Below are 23,804 nucleotides of genomic sequence, written 5' to 3'. Positions count from 1 at the left end.
AAGCAAAGAGAGAGCCCAAAGGTAACACAGACCAGAAAGGAAGAGAGACAATATACAGTAACAGTTACCTTACAGGCAATACAATGGCACAAAATTAATATCTTTCAATAGTTAACCTGAATGTAAATGAGCTAAATGCCCCAATCAAAATACACAGGGTATCAGACTGGATAAAAAAGCAAGACCCACTGATATGCTGTCTGCAATTTTAGACCCAAAGACACCTCCAGATTTAAAGTGAGGTGGTGGAAAACCATTTATCATGCTAATGAACATCAAAAGAAAGGTAGGGTGGCAATCCTTATATCAGACAAATTAGATTTTAAACCAAAGAATGTAATAAGAGATGAGAAGGGACACTACATTATAATTAAAGGGTCTATCCAACAAGATCTAACAATTGTAAATATTTATGCCCCTAACATGGGAGCAGCCAATTATATAAGCCAATTAATAAAAAAATCAAAGAAACACATCAACAATAATACAATAATAGTAGGGGACTTTAACACCCCCCCCTCACTGCAATGGACAGATCATCTAAGCAAAAGATCAACAAGGAAATAAGAGCTTTGAATGACACACTGGACCAGATGGACTTCACAGATATATTCAGAACATCCCATTCCAAAGCAACAGAATACACTTTCTTCTATAGTGTAGATGAAACATTCTCCAGAATAGATCACATTCTGGGTCACAAACCAGGTCTCAACCAGTACCAAAAGATTGGGATCATTCCCTGCATATTTTCAGACCACAATGCTTTGAAGCTGGAACTCAATCACAAGAGGAAAGTTGGAAAGGACTCAAATATGTGGAGGCTAAAGAGCATCCCACTAAAGAACGAATGGGTCAACCAGGAAATTAAAGACGAATTTTAAAAAATTCATGGAAACCAATGAAAATGAAAACACAACTGTTCAAAATCTTTGGGATGCAGCAAAGGCAGTCCTAAGAGGGAAGTATATAGCAATACAAGCCTTTCTCAAGAAACAAGAAAGGTCTCAAATACACAACCTAACCCTACACCTAAAGGAGCTAGAAAAAGAACAGCAAATAAAGCCTAAACCCAGCAGGAGAAGAGAAATAATAAAGATTAGAGCAGAAATCAATGAAATAGAAACCCAAAGAACAGTAGAACAGATCAATAAAACTGGAAGCTGGTTCTTTGAAAGAATTAATAAGATTGATAAACCCCTGGCCAGACTTATCAAAAAGAAAAGAGAAAGGACCTAAATAAATAAAATCATGAATGAAAGAGGAAAGATCACAACCAACACTTAAGATATACAAAGAATGATAAGAACCTATTATGAGCATCTATATGCCAACAAACTAGACAATCTGGAAGATGGATGCATTCCTAGAGATGTATAAACTACAAAAACTGAACCAGGAAGAAATAGAAAACCTGAACAGGCCCATAACGAGCATGGAAATTGAAGAGGTAATCAAAAATCTCCCAAGAAACAAGAGCCCAGGACCAAATGGCTTCCCAGGGGAATTCTACCAAACATTTAAAGAAGAATTAATACCTATTCTTCTGAAACTATTCCAAAAAATAGAAATGGAAGGAAAAGTTCCAAACTCTTTTTATGAGGCCAGCATTATCTTGATCTCAAAACCAGACAATAACCCCCACCAAAAAGGAGAATTACAGACCAATATACCTGATGAACATGGATGTAAAAATTCTCACCAAAATACTAGCCAATAGGATCTAACAGTACATTAAAAGGATTATTCACCATGACCAAATGGGATTTATTCCTGAGCTGCAAGGGTGGTTCAACATCCACAAATCAATCAATGTGATATACTACATTAATAAAAGAAAGGACAAGAACCATATGATACTCTCAATAGATGCAGAAAAAGCATTTGACAAGGTACAGCATTCTTTCTTAATTAAAACTCTTCAGTGTAGGGATAGAGGGTACATACCTCAATATCATAAAAGCCATCTATGGAAAAACCCACAGTGAATATCATTCTCAATGGGGAAAAACTGAGAGCTTTTCCCCTAAGGTCAGGAACACAGCAGGGATGTCCGCTATCACAACTGTTGTTCAACATAGTACTAGAAGTCCTAGCCTCAGCAATCAGACAATAAAAAGAAATAAAAGGTATTAAAATTGACAAAGAAGAAGTCAAACTGTCACTCTTTGCAGATGATATGATACTTTATGTGGAAAACCCAAAAGACCCCACCCCAAAACTGCTAAGACTCATACAGGAATTCAGTAAAGTGGCAGGATATAAAATCAGTGCACAGAAATAAGTTGCATTTCTATACACCAACAATAACACAGAAAAAAGAGAAATCAAGGAGTCAATCCCATTTACAATCGCACCCAAAACCATAAGATACCTAGGAATAAACCTAACCAAAGAGGCAAAGGATCTGTACTCAGAAAACTATAGAATACTCATGAAAGAAATTGAGGAAGACACAAAGAAATGGAAAAATGTTCCATGCTCATGGATTGGAAGAACAAATACTGTTAAAATGTTTATGCTACCTAGAGCAATCTACACATTCAATGCAACTCCTATCAAAATACCATCAACTTTTTTCCAAGAACTGGAACAAATAATCCTAAAATTTGTATGGAACCAGAAGAGACCCCAAATAGCCAGAGGAATGTTGAAAAAGAAAACCAAAGCTGGAGGCATCACAATTCCGGACGTCAAGCTCTATTACAAAGCTGTAATCATCAAGACAGTATGGTACTAGCACAAAAACAGACACATAGATCAATGGAAAAGAATAGAGAGCCCAGAAATGGACCTTCAACTCTATGGTCAACTCATCTTCAACAAAGCAGGAAAAAACATCCAATGGAAAAAAGACAGTCTCTTCAACAAATAGTGCTGGGAAAACTGGACAGCCACATGCAGAAAAATGAAACTGGACCATTTCCTTACACCATACACAAAAATAGACTCAAAATGGATGAAAGACCTCAATGTGAGATAGGAATCGATCAAAATCCTTGATGAGAACACAGGCAGCAACCTCTTTGACCTCGGCCACAGCAACTTCTTCCTAGACACATCACCAAAGGCAAGGGAAACAGAGGCAGAAATGAACTATTGGGACTTCAACAAGATAAAAAGCTTTTGCAGAGCAAAGGAAACAGTCAACAAAACCAAAAGACAACCAACAGAATGGGAGAAGATATTGGCAAATGACATATCAGATAAAGGGCTAGTATCCAAAATTTATAAAGAATTTATCAAACTCAACACCCAAAGAACAAAGAATCCAATCAAGAAATGGGCAGAAGACATGAACAGACATTTCTGCAAAGAAGACATCCAAATGGTCAACAGACACGTGACAAAGTGCTCAACATCACTTGGCATCAGGAAAATACAAATCAAAACCATAATGAGATACCACCTCACACCAGTCAGAATGGCTAAAATTAACAAGTCAGGAAATGACAGATGTTGGCGAGGATGTAGAGAAAGGGGAACCCTCCTACATGGTTGGTGGGATTGCAAGCTGGTACAGCCACTCTGAAAAATTGTATGGAGGTTCCTCAAAAAGTTGAAAATAGAGCTACCCTATGATCCAGCAATTGCACTACTGGGTCTTTGCCCCAAAGATACAAATATAGTGATCCAAAAGGGCACCTGCACCCCAATGTTTATAGCAGCCATGTCCACAATAGCCAAACTATGGAAAGAGCCCAGATGTCCATCAACAGATGAATGGATAAAGAAGATGTGGTATATATATACAATGGAATATGATGCAGCCATTAAAAAAAAACAAAATGAAATCTTGCCATTTGCAATGATGTGGATGGAACTAGAGATGAAATCAGTCAATCAGAGAAAGACAATTATCATATGATCTCACTGATATGAGGAATTTAAGAAACAAGACAGAAGATCATAGGGAAAGGGGGGGAAAAATGAAACAAGACGAAATCAGAGAGGGAGACAAACTATACGAGACTCTTAATCTCAGGAAAGAAACTGAGGGTTGCTGGAGTAGAGGGGGATTGGGGGATGAGGTGGTGAGGTGATGGACATTGGGAAGGGTATGTGCTATGATGAGCACTGTGTGTTGTGTAGGACTGATGAATCACAGACCTCTACCCCTGAAACAAATGATACATTATATGTTAATAATAAAAAAACCCTCATAAATAACTGTGCTCAAACAATACAATTCAGTCAGAAGCAAAAAAAAAAAAAAAGAAAGAAAGAAAAAAGAAAAGTAAGACACGTACCTCCTACCATGGTATCTTGGTTTCTTTGTAAAGGGGAAAATCTAATTTTACATATGTTCAACAATGATTTGTGATGGTATTGTTTATTTAATAACATCTGACTTCCTTGAGTGTAACTACCAATGTTCCTTATTTAGAATATTCGAGGAAGGGTATCATATAGAGAGATGCCTTTTCTTATGTACATAAGGTGAGTTGACAATTTGCTGTTAATCCACATCCATCTGCTCCCTCTCCAAATAACCAACATGAAGAAGTGTCTCCAACTGGTGTGCCTCATTAGAACATAAAATGAGTTTTCTCACAAAAATAAGATTTATGAAATGGTGGATAAATAGAGTTAAAATAGTAGAAAGAGAACTATTTTCAGATACATCATGAATTAAATGGGCCTGGGAAGTTCCTGGGGGCTAAAAAAAAAAAAAAAGAAAGAAAGAACAAACTCTGTAGGTGCTAATTTTCTTGCAATTTAAGAACCTAGCTCCATTAGTAACTAACATATTTTCTTACTTGCACTTTTGATTTTCATCTAAACATTCCTATATATTTTGCAATTCTCCCTTATTACTTGTTTCAGAGTTTTTATGTATACCTAGGTCATAGATGCTTATGTTTATTCTTATTCTGAGAAGCTCCTTTTTAACTTACTCTTCTAACATCATGTAGTTTCTAGTTCGCTATGAAGAGTGACTTGGGCCTTTGTTACTTTGTTTGCACATTACACATTTAATTTTAAGTATGAATTAGTATCCGTACCAAGGGCTAACAAGAAATCAGAGTAACCATAAAAGAAATAAGGAAAAGCTTTTGCCTAAAATATAATTTGTCTCTCTTCCCCCCCCATCTTTTTATTTAGTTTTCATAGGAATTTCTTCCTGCCTATAAATATCACATAGATTAGGTTGGACTTTAATGGAGCCATAGGAAAGCATAAGCAGGTTGAAAGGGAAAGGGTAAATCCTATGTCCTTTCAATTTTTATTGCATGGGTTTATGAGAAGCTGTTGAGAAAAACTGTCCTAAGCAGTTTGAACTCAGGAAGCAGAGGGTCGGAACCTGCTTTTGGTGATTTGAGTCACTGAAGTGGGCCCCAGATCAAAGCACTGCAGTCTAATCGTTCAGCAATAACATTCATTACTCTTTAAAGGCTCTTTCAAAGAGATCTGCGTGTTGATTATGTTACAGCAATGTGTGATCTGGGAGAGGGGAATGAAGTAATGTATTATAAGCCTGAAGCAGGGGGGCGCCTGGGTGGCTCAGTTGGTTAAGCGACTGCCTTCGGCTCAGGTCATGATCCTGGAGTCCCGGGATCAAGTCCCAGGATCGAGTCCCGCATCAGGCTCCCTGCTCAGCGGGGAGTCTGCTCCTCCCTCTCCCACTCCCCCCTCTTGTGCTCTCTCACTCTCTCTCTCTCTCTCAAATAAATAAATAAATAAATAAAATCTTTAAAAAAAATAAATAAATAAGCCTGAAGCAGGGAGGGGAATCTGGAGGCAAATTTTTTTTTTTAAGTTTTTCTTTCTTTTTTTTTTTTAAGATTTTATTTATTTATATGACAGAGAGAGATAGTGAGAGAGGGAACACAAGCAGGGGGAGTGGGAGAGGTAGAAGCAAGCTTCCCGCAGAGCAGGGAGCCCGACGCGGGGCTCGATCCCAGGACCTCGGGACCACGACCGGAGACTAAGGCAGACGCTTAACAACTGAGCCACCCAGGCCCCTGGAGGCAAATTTTGATAGGAGAAGGGGAGGACTGAACAGGGCTGAACAAGAGAGCAATGACTGGCTGGAGCCCCCTTGACAAACCCATGCCCACTTGTCAGTTTGCTTAAGGCTCCTCTCCAAGACTCCCACGTTACAGTGGTAACAGTGACGGCACGCTGCACCCTCACACCTGCCAAGCCGACAAGAGGCCACTGAAGACAAACATGATTGTCCTGAATCCAATAAAGAGGAAGAAAAGCCAGCTTCATTTTTTGGTTTGAAAACTGAAAATGTTAATAGTCTTCTCTCTGCCCCCTTCCCATTTTCCCAGTTTGCTGTGTTTTTAGTTTTGGTTTGGCTTGATTCTTCTGTTGTTAACAGGAGGATTAATATTTTTCCCAAACTTTCCATCTTAACTCAACTTGAGATATATCAGTTCCACTTGCTTTCCTACTTAGATTGCAAAAGAAAAAAAAAAAAAGGAAACTTTTTGTCACTTATATTTAGAACTTCCTTTTTTAAACAGTAAAAATACATGTTTTTTTAAAGTCAAACCATACAATGAAAAGCATAAAATGATAAGCAAAACATCCCCCCACCTTGAACTGCGTTCCACTCCCCAGAGATAAACTCTCAGAAAGGATTTTAAAAATTGACTGAAGATTTAGAAACCATAGTACTTCCAAACCAAGTACATGCTGGTAGAGTTGTTTCTCAACTAACACCTCCAGAAGTGCAGCTTGGATATAATTATCAACATTCCTCTTGTGTTTCTGGTCTGTAGACTAAGAATAAGGGTCGCAAAACCCTGCCAAGCCTCCTTCATTTTACTCAAAGCAGGAGATTTCCTCAATAGTCTCAGGACAGATGAACAGGAGTCAGACCAGAAGTCAGGGAACTTAACTGGCCTTCGCTTTCATCCTTAGCACCCATGTCATGGGAGTAAGAGGCACTCAGAGCCACGCTCCAAAATGTTTCTCCCTCGTTCCAGCCCCCAGACAATGTTTATTCCCGAGTTTCCTCCTTTTCTTTTCCCTTAGGAAGAAGACAAGCCAACTCTCTATGTGTTTAATGCTGTGACCCAAGAGACAATGCCAATGATGGAGAACATTTCCCTTCTTGGTAAAAAAGTGTCTGATCTGAGAACCCTGGTAGCTCTGAGATGTGGCTTCCCTGTGAGTGTTTTCTGCCTCCGGACCCCAGAGGGACTGGAGATGTATGACTGCAACACCCTGAGGGACTACCAAACAGACATCGGTACTGCCCACGATATTCAATACTGGCTACTGCTCAGCACTATGGTTCTTTTTTTTTTTTTTAAGATTTTATTTATTTATTTGCTAGAGAGACACATAGCGAGAGAGGGAACACAAGAAGGGGGAGTGGGAGAGGGAGAAGCAGGCTTCCCGCGGAGCAGAGAGCCCGATGCAGGGCTCAACCCCAGGACCCTGGGATCAGGACCTGAGCCGGAGGCAGACGCTTAACGACTGAGCCACCCAGGCACCCCGCAATACGGTTCTTTGTTACCAGATTGGCAACAAATGGAGGAGTTCTTTCCAAACTAAAACTTCTGTAACCTCACTGGGGATGTAAATTATCAACACCCCTCTCTGGTATCTAGGTCTATAGACTAAAAAATAAGAAATGCCCCATGGACCTGCCATGTCTTGTTCTCTACTCAAAGCAGGATAACTTGTTAATATCCTCAGACTAGAAGAGCAAGACTCAGACCAGTTTATATTTTTCCCTTTCAAAATATATTTCAAGAATACATAGAAGCAAGTTCAAGTACACATTCTTTTTCTTCCTTTTAACACAGTGGTAGCATATGATACACAATGTCCTGAGCTTACTTTATGTAATCTCATTTTAAAATACTGTCGGTTATATTAATATTTTAAATAGTGTGAAGCGGATACTGTGCAGTATCCCTGATGGATAGATTAGTGAGCTGGCATTCATCTCTGATGGACAGATTACAACCTTTCTTTAAATATTATACTTCCAGGTTGTGTCTGCTGTAGCCATACACCATTAAGACAAACTCAAAAGACTGTCAGATTGTTTTAACCCTATTGGAAAATAGTTCAAACCTCATAGAGATTCTTGCTTGAGGTGAATGAATCTTTGCCGACAATCAGCAGACCCTTATCTATGTGCTGTCACATTTGTTGCAATGGAATATGAGTTCTCCCAATTTATAGTAGGGCTTTGTAAACATCCCTGAATTAAGCAGTTTTGCTTTTTACAACTGCTAAGTTTGCATTTATTGTTACTTCTCCTGACTATTATATTTGCTTATTCTTTCATGGTATTTTTAATTGAGGCTCTCAAAACTTTGACATTATTTATCATACCTGTTTTTTTGTTTTGTTTTGTTTTAAAGATTTTATTTATTTATTTGACAGAGAGAGACAGGAGAGAGGGAACACAGCAGGGGGAGTGGGAAAGGGAGAAGCAGGCCTCCCGCAGAGCAGGGAGCCTGATGTGGGGCTTGATCCCAGGACCCCGGGATCATGACCTGAGCTGAAGGCAGACGCTTAACAACTGAGCCACCCAGGTGCCCTCATCCCTGTTTTTGATCAAAGGAAGTGATGTTCTAGGATTTGTCCCCAGAGTCCCTCACAGTAAAGCACATACTGCTTTAATGCTTGCCAGGGAATCAGACCTACCCAGAACATGGTGGGGGCTTATGTGAGTAAGGACACACAAGAGGGATTTGTCCCCAAGCAATTTATGATCTAGTTATTTACTGAAACACAAAAGAATACATTAAAAAAATTAGGGTGACTGCACTTTAGGCCTATGCTGCTCAGATCATGATGTAACAGTTTAGAGCTAGAGCTAGAAGAGAATTTAGAAATGGCTTGGCCCAATCCCAAATTTTTACAGATTTAAAGAAAGCAAAAATGTTCCAGATAGTTAAGGGTATGTGAAGGACAATACACAGGCCTCCTAAAATGACCCTCTAGGAATGAGGGTTTTCAAATGTCAGGTCAGGGGCTCAAGCATGACCAGAGTAGACTGCTTTGGCCACCATAAGAACACAGGGCATAGGAGGAGAGGCAAGAAAAGAAGAGCCTCAAAGAGAAGGGAGGAAAAGTCTTTGATTGGCTTCATATCTTCGCCTAAAGCATCCCTAGCATTCCTCAAGCAGCCAGCCCACCTTTTTTTTTTTTTTTTTTAAGATTTTACTTATTTATTTATTAGAGAGAGAGAGAGAGAGAGGAAGTGTGGGAAGGGACAGGGGTTCTATCCCAGAACCCTGAGATCATGACTCGAGCAGATGGCAGATGCTTAACTGATTGAGCCACCCAGGTGCCCCAACCCACCTTTTTTTAACTAGAGGGTAAAGAACTTCTTGATTAGCCTATCTTCCAAGTTCTCCCCTTCCCAGTCAATAAGTCATCCCTGATGCTTTCAGGAGTTGAATCTTGACGCCTTTCCAAAGGCAGTGGAAAATCAGAAGGTCTTTGAGAAGCAGTCAAGTTCACATTAAAAATCAAGGACTTATGTAGCTCAATTAGTCACTGGACATATCAGCTCATATAAAAACACAGATCTGCCTCTGCACTCTGAGCATTCATAATAAAGTGGTAGAAATAAGACATGCACATATACTTAGTTATAGTAGTAAGTCAGCTCAATGTAGGCTGAAGGGCTTAAGGAAGGTATTCTGGAGAATGCTGGGTGTGAGCACACAAAGATGCGGGAAATATGGAAATTTGAAAGGGAAGACATTGCAGGCTTCTAGGCCAGGAGAAAAACACAAACTACAGGTTCATGAATATGGGCTTACTCCAGGGAAGACAAATAGCAGGAGACTTCTGAAAAGTGGAGGAGCCTCACTGAGGCCAATCGGAAACACAACTGGGGTCAGATTGAGAAGGGTCTTAGGGCTGAGGCAACAGAGCACAGGATTCATATGCTCACAACCAGAGCCATGTACATTCTGGAACAGAAGTGTTTTAACAGAAGTTTAATCTGGAAGCAAGCAGCATGAAATACAGAAAGGAGTGAGGGGGAGAAGCAAGGTGATATGCCAACAGGCACTTTTGAGAATCCCAGTATTAACTAATTCCACTAGCAATAGAAGAGAGAGACAAATCTGAGAAACCCAGAAAGTAGAGACAGGATGTCAGGCTGAATCACATTTAAGAAGAGGGAAGCACCAAGGCTCTGACACTAGGACTGTGGTGGTGAAATTGGGAAAAGGAGCTTATGCTTTGGGTACTAAACTTTAGATATAAAGAAATGCAGAGAGTATATATTTTTTTTCCCCTAAAAGTTACCCTGCTAATTAGTGGCAAAGCTGTAAGTCCAACTGACATCTTCCGATCCTCCTCCATGACAAACGTGGAGTGAGGGCTTAGTGATGGGTCTGGTTAGCAGATATTGCTGTAGGCACCCCGCCATGGAGTCAGGGAAGTAAGCCCTGTTAGAGGTGCTTTCCTTAGAGAGTATATACAGAGAGGAACATGTCAAGGGCCAAGGGCCAGTAGTCAGGACATGCTGAAGTCAGGGCAAATAGACAGAATAGGAGTCAGAAACTTAGACATGCAAAGCTGTCAGAGGTGGGAGGAAAAGTGGGACTTTCATTGTCCCAGATGACAGAAACTGTTTTTAGGGTGCTGGTAAAAGGCCAAAGACAATGTCTGAGAAAAACCTTTTGATTTGGCCTAAAGGTCATTGGTGAACCCAGATAGAGCAGTTTTAATAAAGTAGATGGAGACAGAAAGATTGCAGGGATTAAGAAGATAAGTAGTAAGAGGATAAAGGGATTTTTTGGTGATAGAATATTTAATGATTAAGTTATCAAGAACTTATCAAAGCTAAACATTCCCTAATATATGTGATTTTGTGACCTGAGGCTTAGTGGCACATCATATAGGTCCAACACACACACACACACACACACACATGCACACCTTTTCTCGTACCACTGTATATAGGACAAATATTCATTTTAGCCTCATTTCTAGTTCTTAAATCTCTATCCTGACTTTCGCTTTCCTCTTGCTTATCTACCTACATGCTTGTCTGCTAATTACTCTGTCTATATTTTCTATATGCTTAAAAACTGACATTAATCCCTTCTGGAATAAGGTGTGCATAATGAATGAATGAATGAATCCCTTTCCTTTACAGAATGCTGTCATTGGTATATGCCAATGGTAAATGCCTCACGGCATGTATTCATGGCCAGAATGAGCAATCACATCTGAGAGACTATTCCAGGAGCAGAGTCCTGGCAGTTCAGACCCTGAAATCTCAGCTGGCTCCAAGGCCCCTCTACCAACCTTTAGACCCCTTCGAGATCTACCATGTTATTTTAATTCCTTTTACAAGTGAGAAAACAGGCTCAGAGAAGTGACCTGCTCAAGGTCATATTGCCAAGAAATGGTAATCACACACTCAGGATTGGGTTCTTTCCAACAATTTATACTGCCAACCCAGAATGCTTTTATCGATATCTACTTTTATTGGTACTCTTTAAGTTCTGATCAATGTTTTGTTTCCCATTAGGGGAAACTCATCCCAGAGAAATGATTTCCCTATTCAGGAAGAAAAAATCTAAAATCAGATAGGCAGATATTGACCTCAAAGTAAGTATCCCCCCACCAGGGATACAAGGACCACATGGGTTGAGGTTGGAGACAATTCCCTAGAATGGGTGTTGTTGCTCATACCTGCTTTCCTGCATGGCTTGGCACGGTGATGGGTTTGCAAGTAGAAAGTGAGCAGATCCAGGTTTTGTAGATATATACAATCTTTAAAAAAAAATCCAAAATTAAGAATAGAGAATTTAAAAACTCATGTAGTGAAAGGCCCTAAAGTTTAAGTCTCATTAGTTTTACTTCCCTTTCAGTTTTAGATTTTAGTTGTATTTTCTGCAGCAATGTAGCATTTTCCAAGTAAATTTCCATTTTCCAACAGAATTCCTAAGCTTACAAAGGAATTTAACATGTGACAAAAGAGGCATTACAAACCAATTGGGATGGAAGGATTATCCAGTAAATGGTGCTGGTTAACTTGCTTAGAAGTTCTCTGGATAAGGCACCTGGGTTGCTCAGTCAGTTAAGCAACTGCCTTTGGCTCAGGTCATGATCCCAGGGTCCTGGGATCAAGTCCCCCATCAGGCTCCTTGCTCATTGGGGAGCCTTCTTCTCCCTCTGCCCCTTCCCCTGCTTGTGCTCATTCTCTTTCTCCCTCTCTCTCACAAAAATAAATAAAATCTTTAAAAATTAAAAAAAAAAAGAAATGAAGTTCTCTGGATATTCAAAAGTTGAGCATTAAGAGAAAAAACAGCCATTGTTACCTTTGTTCTTTGAGAAATTAGGACTGCTTCATTGCAAGGAACTGAAATTGATAATTACAAAACCTGTAACAATTGCTCCCAGATAGGGAATTAAAGCAGAATAAAATACAGAGCTCGAGGGAGGTGTCCTCCTGCTGATGTGGATTTGAATCATATAGGCTTCTCTGGTGTTTTCAAAATCAGGGTTCATCAACAGTGGACAGGTTGAGCTAGGAAGAGCTGAGATCCTGAGACTAGACAACCACTTAGGGAAGCGCAGATGGGCCAGGAAGAGGGAAGTTAGTCTCAAGTAAGTCCTGCCGGTGGGAGCCCTGGGATAGGCAGGCAGATCACTCTGCAACTAGATGCAGGAAGGCAGAAGTTGACCTCAGAGAGACCTAGCAGGGACCTGGTGGGTGAATGAACCATAGCAGAGCATCAAGGTAGCGAATGAATAAATAAATGAATGACACAAGAGGTGAAAAACTAGACAAGCTGGTTGTTGACATCAGAGGCTCTGGCAACATGTAACAGAAATCTAACCCCAGAGATTGGGGTTCAGAGTAGGAACTTCAGTTCTAGGCTCAGAGACAGATGGACCTCAGTTCTAAAACCCAAAAGGTAGGGTAGGATATAGGCACTCATGTTCTGGGGCACAAGGTGGGAGCTTGGTCAGGAGGAACAGGGCAAGTTATTAGAACTGAGACAATATCCACACAGGATGAACAGGAACACCAACTTCCCACCTGAGTCTGGAATCTTAACATATTCCCTCTTACTGGAATTAAGATTATTCTCTGGGCCTCAAGCTTGGCTGGTTCTTCAAAATGGAGGCTGTGTGGCCTCAGCTGTGGAGGACCAAGGAGGCAGGGATACAGTGCCAAGCAAGCTTTTTAATACTCATCTATGGGTAATTTTTATAGTAAACTACAAACATAGCAAATCATTTAAGTCAGGAGATGAAATAAATGCAATTTGAACAGTGTTTAAAGTCCCTTGTTTTCAATGTTACCCATAGGAATCAAACCTTTAAATAAGAAAATTAAGTGCAGCAAGAAGCTGGGCGCCTGGGTGGCTCAGTTGGTTAAGCGACTGCCTTCGGCTCAGGTCATGATCCTGGAGTCCCAGGATCGAGTCCCGCATCGGGCTCCCTGCTCAGCGGGGAGTCTGCTTCTCCCTCTCCCGCTCCCCCCTCTTGTGCTCTTTCTCTCTCTCACTCTCTCTCTCAAATAAATAAATAAAATCTTTAAAAAAAAAAAAGTACAGCAAGAAGCTTTAGAGAAATGAAATCTATGGTGTCAAGGATGATAAATACCAGTAAGTATTTATTATGAACCTATTATGTGTCTGAATCTGAGGATATGTATGGATAAGCAAAGTCATGAATATACCCCCAGGTCCTACTGCCAATGTCATCATACTGATTCAAAGGCAGCCAGCAAATCTACAGATTGTCCAATGACATCAGTCAATTAAATTCTTGTTCAGAGACAAAGGTAACTTAGAGGACAGGAATGTAGGCACAAGAGCCAGATTGCCTAGGTACAACTCCTGATTCTACTACTTACTGGGTATGTAAAACCCAGGCAAGTTACTTAATCTCATAGTGCCTCAGTTTCCTCAACTGTCAAATGGAGAGAATAATACAAACCACACTTAGGATTGTCGTAAATTTTAAATTAGTTTATTCATGTAAAGTACTTAGAATAATGTTGAGCATATAATAAGCATTCAGTGAATATTAGCTATTCATACTCAATATATATATATTTTTAAAGATTTTATTTATTTTTTAGAGAGCGAGCGAGAGAGAAACAGCATGAGAGGGGAGAGGGTCAGAGGGAGAAGCAGGCTCCCCGCTGAGCCGGGAGCCCAATGTGGGACTCGATCCCAGGACCCTGGGATCATGACCTGAGCCAAAGGCAGACGCTTAACCATCTGAGCCACCCAGGCGCCCCATACTCAATATATTATTATTATTAATTATCATTAGTCTTGTGAATTCAAACTGGGCAATACAGAGAGACAAAACTGGTTACCAGTATGGGCAGAAAATGCATGGTGCCATGAAGAAAGGTTGGGTCGTGGCCAGAGCGATGTTGCATGCAGACCTCAGTTACGGTAGGACAGAACCTGTAAGGGAGCCACAGGGCAGCCTGTCAACAGAGAAAGGGAGAAGACACAGAGATATAGAGGGCTTGAGAGAGAGAGAGATCCTGGAGCCCATGGGAGAGAAGGGGAGTGGCCCATCTTGAGAGGTGCTTTTGTTCCTAATGTACAACAGATCTGGCCATTGTCTCAGTATAATAAATCCCATTTTCTTGAGGGCCTCCTTGCAACCCAAAAGCATAACTAGAACAGAGCCCCCAGACTGGATGAGACATGATGCTTGGGCTCAAAGAGTTCTCCATTAGTGTTTACAAACTAGCAATTCCAAAGCAGAAAGGTACTTTCCTATTTTTTTTTTTTAAGATTTTTATTTATTTGACACAGAGAGAGAGAGAGAAAGCACAAGCAGGGGGAGCGGCAGGCAGATGGCATAGGAGAAGCAGGCTCCCCATGGAGTCAGGATCCCAATGCCGGGCTCAATCCCAGGACCCTGGGATCATGACTTGAGCCTGAGGCAGACGCTTAACCAGCTGAGCCACCTAGGCACCCCTAGAAATGTATTTTCAATGATAAAGAGTTTCAACATACATTATGGTAGCCAGTTGAGCGATCCTTCTAACTATTTGCAGAGGTGAGACAATGACATATTTAAGAAGAGCTTCCCGGAGGAGGTGATACCAGTTTATGCTGCATCATAAACTACTGGTAGGAGCGTGTGGGGAAGAATCACAAGAATTCAGACACCAAAAGAGCAGCAAAAGAAGAAGCTCCAAGGCCAGAAATAGCCTGATGTGCACACAGAAGTGCAGGACAGCCTCCTGGGCTGCTAAGGGTGAGGAGGGCAGTACGTGTCCAAAATGGATTTGGGGACTAGGGTAGAATTTCATTCAAGAAATATTTACTGATATCTACCATGAGCCAGGCACCACTGAGGAAAGTGGGCATAACAGCGTGAGCAAGGGGGCACCTGGGTGGCTCAGTCGGTTGGGTGTCTGCCTTCGGCTCGGGTCATGATCCCAGGGTCCTGGGATCGAGTCCTGCATCGGGCTCCCTGCTCCACAGGAAGCCTGCTTCTCCTTCTCCCACTCCACCTGCTTGTGGTTCCTCTCTCACTGTCTCTCTCTCTGTCAAATAAATAAATCTTAAAAAAACAAAACAAAACAAAACAGTGTGAGCAAGAATAGCAAGATATCCTACCCTCTTGAAGCTTGCAGCTCAGTGGGAAACATAAGCATCATTAAGGAAACAGAAAAACAGTGAATTTTAAATAGAAATAAGAACTCTAAAGCAAAAAAAAAAAAAAACCAGGATATAGTAACAGAGAGTATGTGGTAATGTGGTGGGGGAAGGCTGTTTTAGATGGTTACCCAGAGGAGGAGATGACATTTGAGCAGAGACCAGAATAAAGATGTGGGGAGGCTGGTGGGAGCTTCCAGAAGTAGATTTATGTGAAAGATCATGGAGGCCTGAAATAGGGTGGAGCTAGTAAGACGGAGGAAAGGAAATGGTTCTTAAACCTTCATCAGATAAACTTTACAGGCCTTAGCTATTGTACAGATGTAGGGCATGAGAATGGGAAGGACGAGGACCAACTCCTAAATGTCTAGTTGAGGTAATAAGGAAGATAGTGGTGCTACCACCTGAGATGAAGAATGACGAGTTGTCTTTCAGAACAATGGGGTCATAGTGCAATCCCTTAGATGGTGATGTCCCAGCAGGGGGAATCTGGAGCTGGAGCAGAAGCCTGGTGTGGAGGTTTGGACTTGGGAATGAATGCCACGTGGGTGGTCAGTGAAGCCAGTAGGGTCACTGAGATTGCCTGTTAGTCAGCCAACAAGTATTTAATGAGCATGCACCAAGTGCCAGGTTGTGTGGCAAGTCTTGAAGGAGCTTTCTTTTCAGTGGGGACATGAAAAAAAAGTCTCCAAACAAGAAAAATGATTTCAAATACTGATGATAGGAGCTATGAAGAAGTTAAAATTAGGTCATAGGATAAAAAATAATGCAGTTGGGGAAGGCAGTGGGGGCCAAGAGGGTCCTCTATGAGGACATGATGCTTGAATTGAAAACTGAATAAAGACACTGTCCTGTGAAAATCTGGAATAACACTCTTTGAAGCAAAAGAAATTATATCCTTAGGTCTTGAGATGGAGTGGACTTGGCGTATCTGAAGGCCAGGCAAAAGGTCAAAGTGGCTGGAACGGAGGGAGTGAGGCAGGCTGGAGGGAGATGAGAGATGAGGGAAGGCCAGATAGGAAGGAGACTGGGTTTTATCCTGAGGGAATGTGTAAAGAGAAGAGAAGGCTGAAGAAAGAAGACTCCTGAAAAACACCACCCAGAAGAAGAAAGGGAATGTGGTGCCACAGAGAGTAGACCAGGAGAGGGTAAGTGACAAATTCTCCAGCAGCAATGAACATATTACTTTTGTGTAATTACACAGAATGGCTATTCTGCGATGGATAAAATGAAAGGATCAGGGGTACCTGGGTGGCTCGGTCAGTTAAGCATCTGCCTTCAGCTCAGGTCATGATCCCAGGGTCCTGGGATTAAGCCCTACATTGGGCTCCCTGCTCCTTGGGGAGTCTGCTTCTCCCTCTGCCTCTGCCTGCTGCTCCCCACTGCTGTGCTCTCTCTCTCTCTCTCTCTGTCAAATAAATAAAATCTTTAAAAACAAAAAAACATGAAAGGATCATTCAACTCCACCCACAGCCTGCTTGTGAGCTAAAGGCCCCAAAAGCCCATTAGTCCTGCCACAGTTTCTTTAGTTTCCTCTTCCAGTATAATGGTTTTAGTTTACATGGCGATGTATATATCAGCATGGAATCAATGTCCACAGGACTGTTTTAAGATAACTGTAGAAAACATTTCAGCATTATATGCAATCACCATGCAGATGAGAAAATGGAAGTGCACAGAAGCTAAATGGCTTTTCAGGTCAATGCAGGCCTAAGCTGAAAATAGCATCCCTGTATACTTATTCCAAGGTTACTTTTCAGTTTGCATCTAGCTTATGCCTCTGCTTGGAAAAAAGCTATCCTTAGAAGTTTTATGGATTGCCAAACCACAGTGATGGACTGGAACCATTAACGGCCTCTCTTGATCCACAGGCACGACACTTCGTTTGGATGTCTGGGATGGATGGAAGGAATTTTTGATGGGTTGTCTTCTGGGACAAAAACTTAAAGTCCAATGCTATTTATCGACTGAAGGACCAGTACTCAAGTACGGAGATAAAGCAAATGCTAAATTAAGTACTTTTTACTAAACTTCTATAGGACGTTGAGTCTGCAATTCACTCTATAGCTGGGTTGCTGCACCATGCAAGTGCCACTGAGCATGTCTCAACCAGACGTTATTATTGAGATATTTGCTGAGATAAGATGTCAGGATTGTCACCAGGGCCGACAGCCTTTGGTGATGGATTGCAATTCAGGTAGACTTTCCTCAAGAAATGCTATTTAATTGAGTGACTTCAGTTTGGTTTGGAAATCAGACTCTTCACAGCACTTTTAAAGCCTATCAGAATAAGTACCTTGCCACCTTCATATTCAATCATTCTAAAAAGCACTAATTGCTAACTGATTGGCTGAAAATTCTGGCTCCCTCTTCCTAAGCTCCCAAGTAATTTTTCAAATTGCTTTTAGTACAAGGCTTTTGTACATACTTTTGCCATACATGTGTGGCTGGGGCAGTGGGCAGTAGGCTCAGAGTAGCAGGTGGTCATTTTATTTTATTTTTATTTTATTTTGTTAAAGATTTTATTTATTTATTTGACAGAGAGAGACACAGTGAGAGAGGGAACACAAGCAGAGGGGGTGGGAGAGGGAGAAGCAGGCCCCCCGCGGAGCAGGGAGCCCGATGCGGGGCTCGATCCCAGGACCCTGGGATCATGACCTGAGCCAAAGGCAGACACTTAATGACTGAGGCACCCAGGCACCCTGCAGGTGGTCATTTTAGCATAACTCTGCAGTCAGCAGGGTCCCAAACGTGTAAGCTGCATTACTCTTAAGGTTTTAATTCAGTGGTATTTTCGGACAGTGCTCCCTTCTGGTGATTTAATTATGCTTTACAGAAGCCCACAGACGCACCAAGAGCTCTAAGGGCTCTAAGAAGTGACAGATTAGAGGGGCACCTGGGTGGCTCAGTGGGTTAAACAGCTGCCTTTGGCTCAGGTCATGATCTGAGAGTCCTGGGATCAAGCCCCGCATTGGGCTCCCCGCTCAGTGGAGAGCCTGCCTCACCCTCAACTCCCCCCGGCTTGTGTTCCTCTTGCTGTTTCTTTCTGTCAAATACATAAATAAATAAAATCTTAAAAAAAAATAGGGGTGCCTGGGTGGCTCAGTTGTTGGGTGTCTGCCTTCGGCTCGGGTCGTGATCCCAGGGTCCTGGGATCGAGTCCCACGTCAGGCTCCCTGCCCAGCGGGAGGCCTGCATCTCCCTCTCCCACTCCCACTGCTTGTGTTCCCTCTCTCACTGTGTCTCTCTCTGTCAGATAAATAAATAAAATCTTTAAAAAATAAAAATAAAAATAAAAAAAGAAGTGACAGATTAGAAAACCAGCTTTTGCAATTTTACATAATATTCAATATTTTAAAGTAATTTCTATTTGGGGATAGTGATAATTCCCTTTTTTCATGCTCTAAATCCAAAGAAATTGCCATGTTGCGTTACTTTTAATAGTGCGTATTTATTGAGTACCTTTTAACATGACACTGTGTTACATGTATTACCTAATCTTATACTTATGACAATTTTACAAGGTAGATACTCTTTTATCATGTTTTACAGATGAGGAAACTGACATTAAGAAATCTGACCAATGTCACACAGCTAGCCAGGTCACAACTGGATATGGAATCCCAGCAATTTAACTCTAATGCTCAGATCCTTAACCATTCCACTTGACTTAACCTTTAGATAAAATCTAAGGAGGGTGAGCAGCAGGGGTGTGCCCACATGCCTGCTTCAGACCCTGTCCCCAACATGCACACATGCACACAGCCCAGCTGACTCAGCTGGGCCACGTGCTTACTCTGCTCTAGGCCTTATCGACTCTGGTGATCAGTTCCCAGCCTGAAATCTCCCTGCCCACACTATCTGTATTTCTCATCATGCTTTAAACACACACACACACACACACACACAGAATGGAGAAAGGCACAAAGGGAGGAGGGGAAAAAGAGGGAAAATATGTCTAACAGCTCAGAAAATACACACGAACAAACTAAAAAGCTCCTTTTATTCTGTCACCCAATCAGCAAATACCTATTGAGCATGTACTATGCAAGATCCCAGGAATACAGCAGTAAACAAGATATGGTCCCTGCCTTCAGCAACTTGCAGTCCAGCAGGGGCAACAGAAAACAAGTAACCAATTCCTTCAGAAGCCAAGTTGAAAAATGTTTAGGGGCACAAACTCCAGTGCCTTCTGCCTAGCTTCAAAGCCCCATCCCTAAGTGTTTAGTTGTGTAGACTTGGGCAAGTTATATAATCATCCTGTATCTCAGTTTCCTCTTTGCTAAAAAGAGAATAATAATTGCATCTATCTCATAGGACTGTTTTAGAGGTTGCATGACCTAGTAATCACAGGAATTTAGAAGGGGGGCTGGCACATGGTAAGCAGGACATAAATGTTAGGTGTTGTTGCTGTTACCATTCAGTGTGAAAGTGTTAGGACACGGACATAATGCAAGACGATATGGGAATGTATAGTATGGACAACCAACTAGACTTAGGGGTTCAGGTGAACATCCTGAAAAAAGGCAATTGATGAGATCTAAAGGGTTGGTACTTAGGTAAACGGTAGGGAGGAAAAAAAAAGATATTTCAAAACAAATGGAACCACATGTACAGAGCCCCAAGGGGCAGGAGAATAGATTCAAGCAACTGAAACAAGTTCCACATGGTAGATCGTAGAGCGAGAGGTAGTGGCTAGAGGCTAGAAGGGTAAGAAGAGCCCAGCTCTTGCAGGTACCCATAGGAATGTAAAGGAATTTGGACTTTATATTTTCAGTGTTGGGAAGATATTGAAGGTAGAGAAAAGCTAGGATGAGATCTGAGTTTTAGAACATTGGCCCTGGTTGCAGTGTGAGCAATAGAGGCAGGCAGGGGACAGGGTGACAGTGAAGAGGTAACAGCGGCCCAAACTAGGCTTATGACAGCATAAGCCACTGTGACAAGATACATTTAGGAAAGAGAATCAGTTAGTCTCAGTTAACAAGAGTGCCTCTAGCTTCCATAACATCGGTGCTAAGGATGAAAGCAAAGGCCAGTTAGTCCACCCAAAGAGGGGCTCTTCTCCCCAAATCAAGAAAACTGATCACATTCAGAGATGCTGATTTGCATTAATGAATTCTGGAAAAAAACTGATGTGTGAACCAAAATGCCAGTGTATTAATGTAATCGCTCTAATTAGTTATAATGTAACCACCACAATTATAATCTAACTGTGGGTCCTGGAGACCCACATGTTCTGGGCAGGTCATCTTCCTTACACAAGAAGCCACGTACACATCACAAGATGGTGTGGTGAGCATGTAATCAGAGAGAGGATAGTCAGTTATATGCAGTGGATTTTGGATGATAGCAGGCAAGCTTGCCTCCATCTCTACGATGGGCTCAGATAGCCGTGCCCAAATATATCCTGCATATATATTACTGTATACCTAGTGGGACCCTGTCTAGGTTTGCCTCCCTAATTCTTAGCCCTCTGAACGGCCTGCACCAGTCATTCAACTTGTGCCTTATGGGGTCTTGTAGGGATAGTAGGAAGGGCAATGTGGCCGTAGTGCAGTGACAGGGAAGGGGGGCCTGTGGGAAGTGGGGCAGGGGCCAGACTGTAAACCAAAGTGAAGAGTTAGGATTTCAGTTGCAGGGGGAGGTCACTGGAGGGGAGTAAGAGCAGCTCCAGTTAGACTATGGTAGTACTGGCAGGGGCGCAACCTACTGGTTTAGAGGAGAATAGCAGTAGAGACTTTGAGAAGCCCAAAATAAGGACTGTTGTTAGAAAAGACAAAACAAACATACAGAACTTTCGAATTTCTAAAACATACCGGATTTCTTCCAAAACTTTCCCAGTTACTATAAAGCTTGAGGGGTGCCTGGGTGGCTCAGTCATTTAAGGGTCCGACTCTCGATTTCGGCTCAGGGGATGATCTCAGGGTTTTGAGATCAAGTCCTATGTCAGGCTCTGTGCTGGGCTTAAGATTCTCTCTCCCTCCCTTTCTCCCTCCCTTGCTAAAAAAATGTAGATAGATAGCTTGATATTTTTCCTGAGCATCTGAGTCTCTTGAGAAAGAAAACCACTCTAAGAAAAGCACTTTGATACATTTACCTGTGCATAGTGGGATAATGTGGATAAGCAGGACCTGTGCAGTTTATTTTTTTTTTAAACTATTTATTTGAGATAGAGAGAGAACACAAGCAGAGGGGAGGGGCAAAGGCAGAGGGAGAGGGAGAAGCAGACTCCCCGCTGAGCAGGGGGTTCGATCCCAGGACCCTGAGATCATGACCTGAGCTGAAGGCACACGTTTAACCAACTGAGCCGCCCAGGGGCCCCAGGACCTGTGCAGTTTAACCTATATATTACTATTTGCATTTTCTGAAAACATTTTATGTAAAAGTTAGGAAGAAATAAACATTTAGCTAGTATGTTTTGTGGGTATTTAGTGTAACTACATTTATCAGTTTGCTGACTCACTAAACACCCACTCCTACTTATTTCAGGTATCAGAAAAAGGTGGCCCTGTACATCGCCGCCTTTTATGGGTACATTGAGCTCACTGAATGGGCCCTGAAGCAGGGTGTGCGGCCCGAAGAGGCTGTTGGTGTTCACCCCTGTCGAGCATGGTGCCATGAAGCCCTTCATGCAGATGTCTCTAAATGCCCCATTCATGCAGCTGCAGAAGCGGGCCAACTGTTGATTCTGAAGGCCTTTGTCAACTGCAGCGTGCTGTGCCTGGAATGTAAAAATGCAGCGGGACAAACTCCCCTGACTGTTGCATTTAAACACAAGCATAAAGACTGTGTATTATATTTATTGAGTAAAATGTGGTCCACAGTTTCTTTTCCGAAAATTTCAGTCCCCATGAGGATTTATATTAAAATAAAACAGTGGGTCCTCAGAGCTCAGAGTCACAACCTTAATAAAAGCCTGCTTTGTGGAGCAAGGGTCTTTGGGGCAAAAGTTGGAGACACCATGATGGTGGATGGTTTCACCACACCAAAAATGACCTCCAAGAGCTGGAATAAGGCTAGGTACAAGGACTCACAAAGCACTGTGGGCAAGCTACCGCCTCTCAGGGAAGACACTGCAAGCAGGAAACCCGTCAATCCTTTGGCAATTTCACAGCAGGACACAAGACAACAAACCTTGAAATTGCCTCCACTGGTAGATGCAAATACATTCTCTGAATTACAAAGACATCAACAACAGCATCAGAAAAAAATTACTGCCACAGCTAGGAAAAAAGAAAAGCTCATAAAAAATACATATCTCCCCCAAGTCCCCCTCCCCCCAGTTTCCAGAGTGGACTATTCACACCCATCTTTTTACTATGCAACACCCAGAGCTGACTTTTTACTCAAATCCTCCTTGGCGTGTTTCTCAGAGCACAGTGGTAAGACTCCAAGGGAGAACGCCATCTACTGCTTAGCAGTGGCCAGGTAACGTTTTTCTCTTTAAACATACAAGGGCAAACCTTTCATAGGGCAGGTCTAGGTCAGGGAATGGTCCATGAAGCCCTATCATGCCATATAATGTAACACAGGTTGTTCCAATGCATCAGTATCCAGCTTCAAGGACCTCATCTTAGCCTTGTGTCTAGGACCAAATGAACCCATTTTACTGGCCAATCCAATCTGTGTAGTACCTGACTCCTCAAGCTTTCAGAAAGAAAAGAGACACAGTGCAGAGTTGTATCAAAAAACAAGGTCTCTTGCTTGTTGTTCTTTTTTTTTTAACTAATAAGAAATTGTTAATTATAATTAAAGGGAGAAGGGGAGGAAACTTGAAATGTGGGAGAGAGGCATCAAAAGTGTCATGGAAGACTGGATGGTGATGAAAGTGGAAGGAGAGAAAAGAACAACCATAAAGACTTCCCTTGACTTACTGAGCAAGATATATTGGTTGGGGAAGATCTATACTGGTCAGTGTGATAGAGTTGATATTAATATTTTAGGTCAGTTTAAAAAGTAATCCATTGTCACATTTAAAGACAAAAACAAGCGTATCAGGAGTGGACTTCTCAGGTATATTCATTTCATAAGATAAACTTTTGCATACTGGTCATCAGATTTCACTGAAAACACAACTCTGATCAGATCTCAGGTCCCATCCATTACTTATGAGGTCTTATTGGGTGCTAATATTACAGTAGAAATATAGATTTATGAGCAGCTTTTCCCTCTACTCAATATAATGAAAAGGAAAGAACAAAACAAGGCTAC

The 23,804-nt window shown here is 41.8% G+C and overlaps 1 protein-coding gene across 1 annotated transcript in view; it reads left to right on the top strand.

The window, feature by feature from the left end:
• ANKUB1 (ankyrin repeat and ubiquitin domain containing 1) overlaps window positions 1-23,382 on the top strand; it is a 33,616-nt gene extending 10,234 nt beyond the window's left edge. The window contains exons 3-5 of the mRNA XM_034989555.1: window positions 6,991-7,207; window positions 17,465-17,579; window positions 22,083-23,382. Of these exons, the coding sequence (XP_034845446.1) occupies window positions 6,991-7,207; window positions 17,465-17,579; window positions 22,083-23,025 (1,275 nt within the window). The 3' untranslated portion in view covers window positions 23,026-23,382. The remainder of the gene's footprint in view (window positions 1-6,990; window positions 7,208-17,464; window positions 17,580-22,082) is intronic.
• Window positions 23,383-23,804: the final 422 nt, after the last annotated feature.

Source organism: Mirounga leonina, unplaced genomic scaffold, assembly GCF_011800145.1.
Source record: "Mirounga leonina isolate KUSES-001 unplaced genomic scaffold, KU_Mleo_1.0 Mir_115, whole genome shotgun sequence".
In the NCBI taxonomy this organism is placed as follows: domain Eukaryota; kingdom Metazoa; phylum Chordata; class Mammalia; order Carnivora; family Phocidae; genus Mirounga; species Mirounga leonina.
Note: the sequence above shows the minus strand (reverse complement) of the source record. Positions and strands in the feature narration are given on the sequence as shown.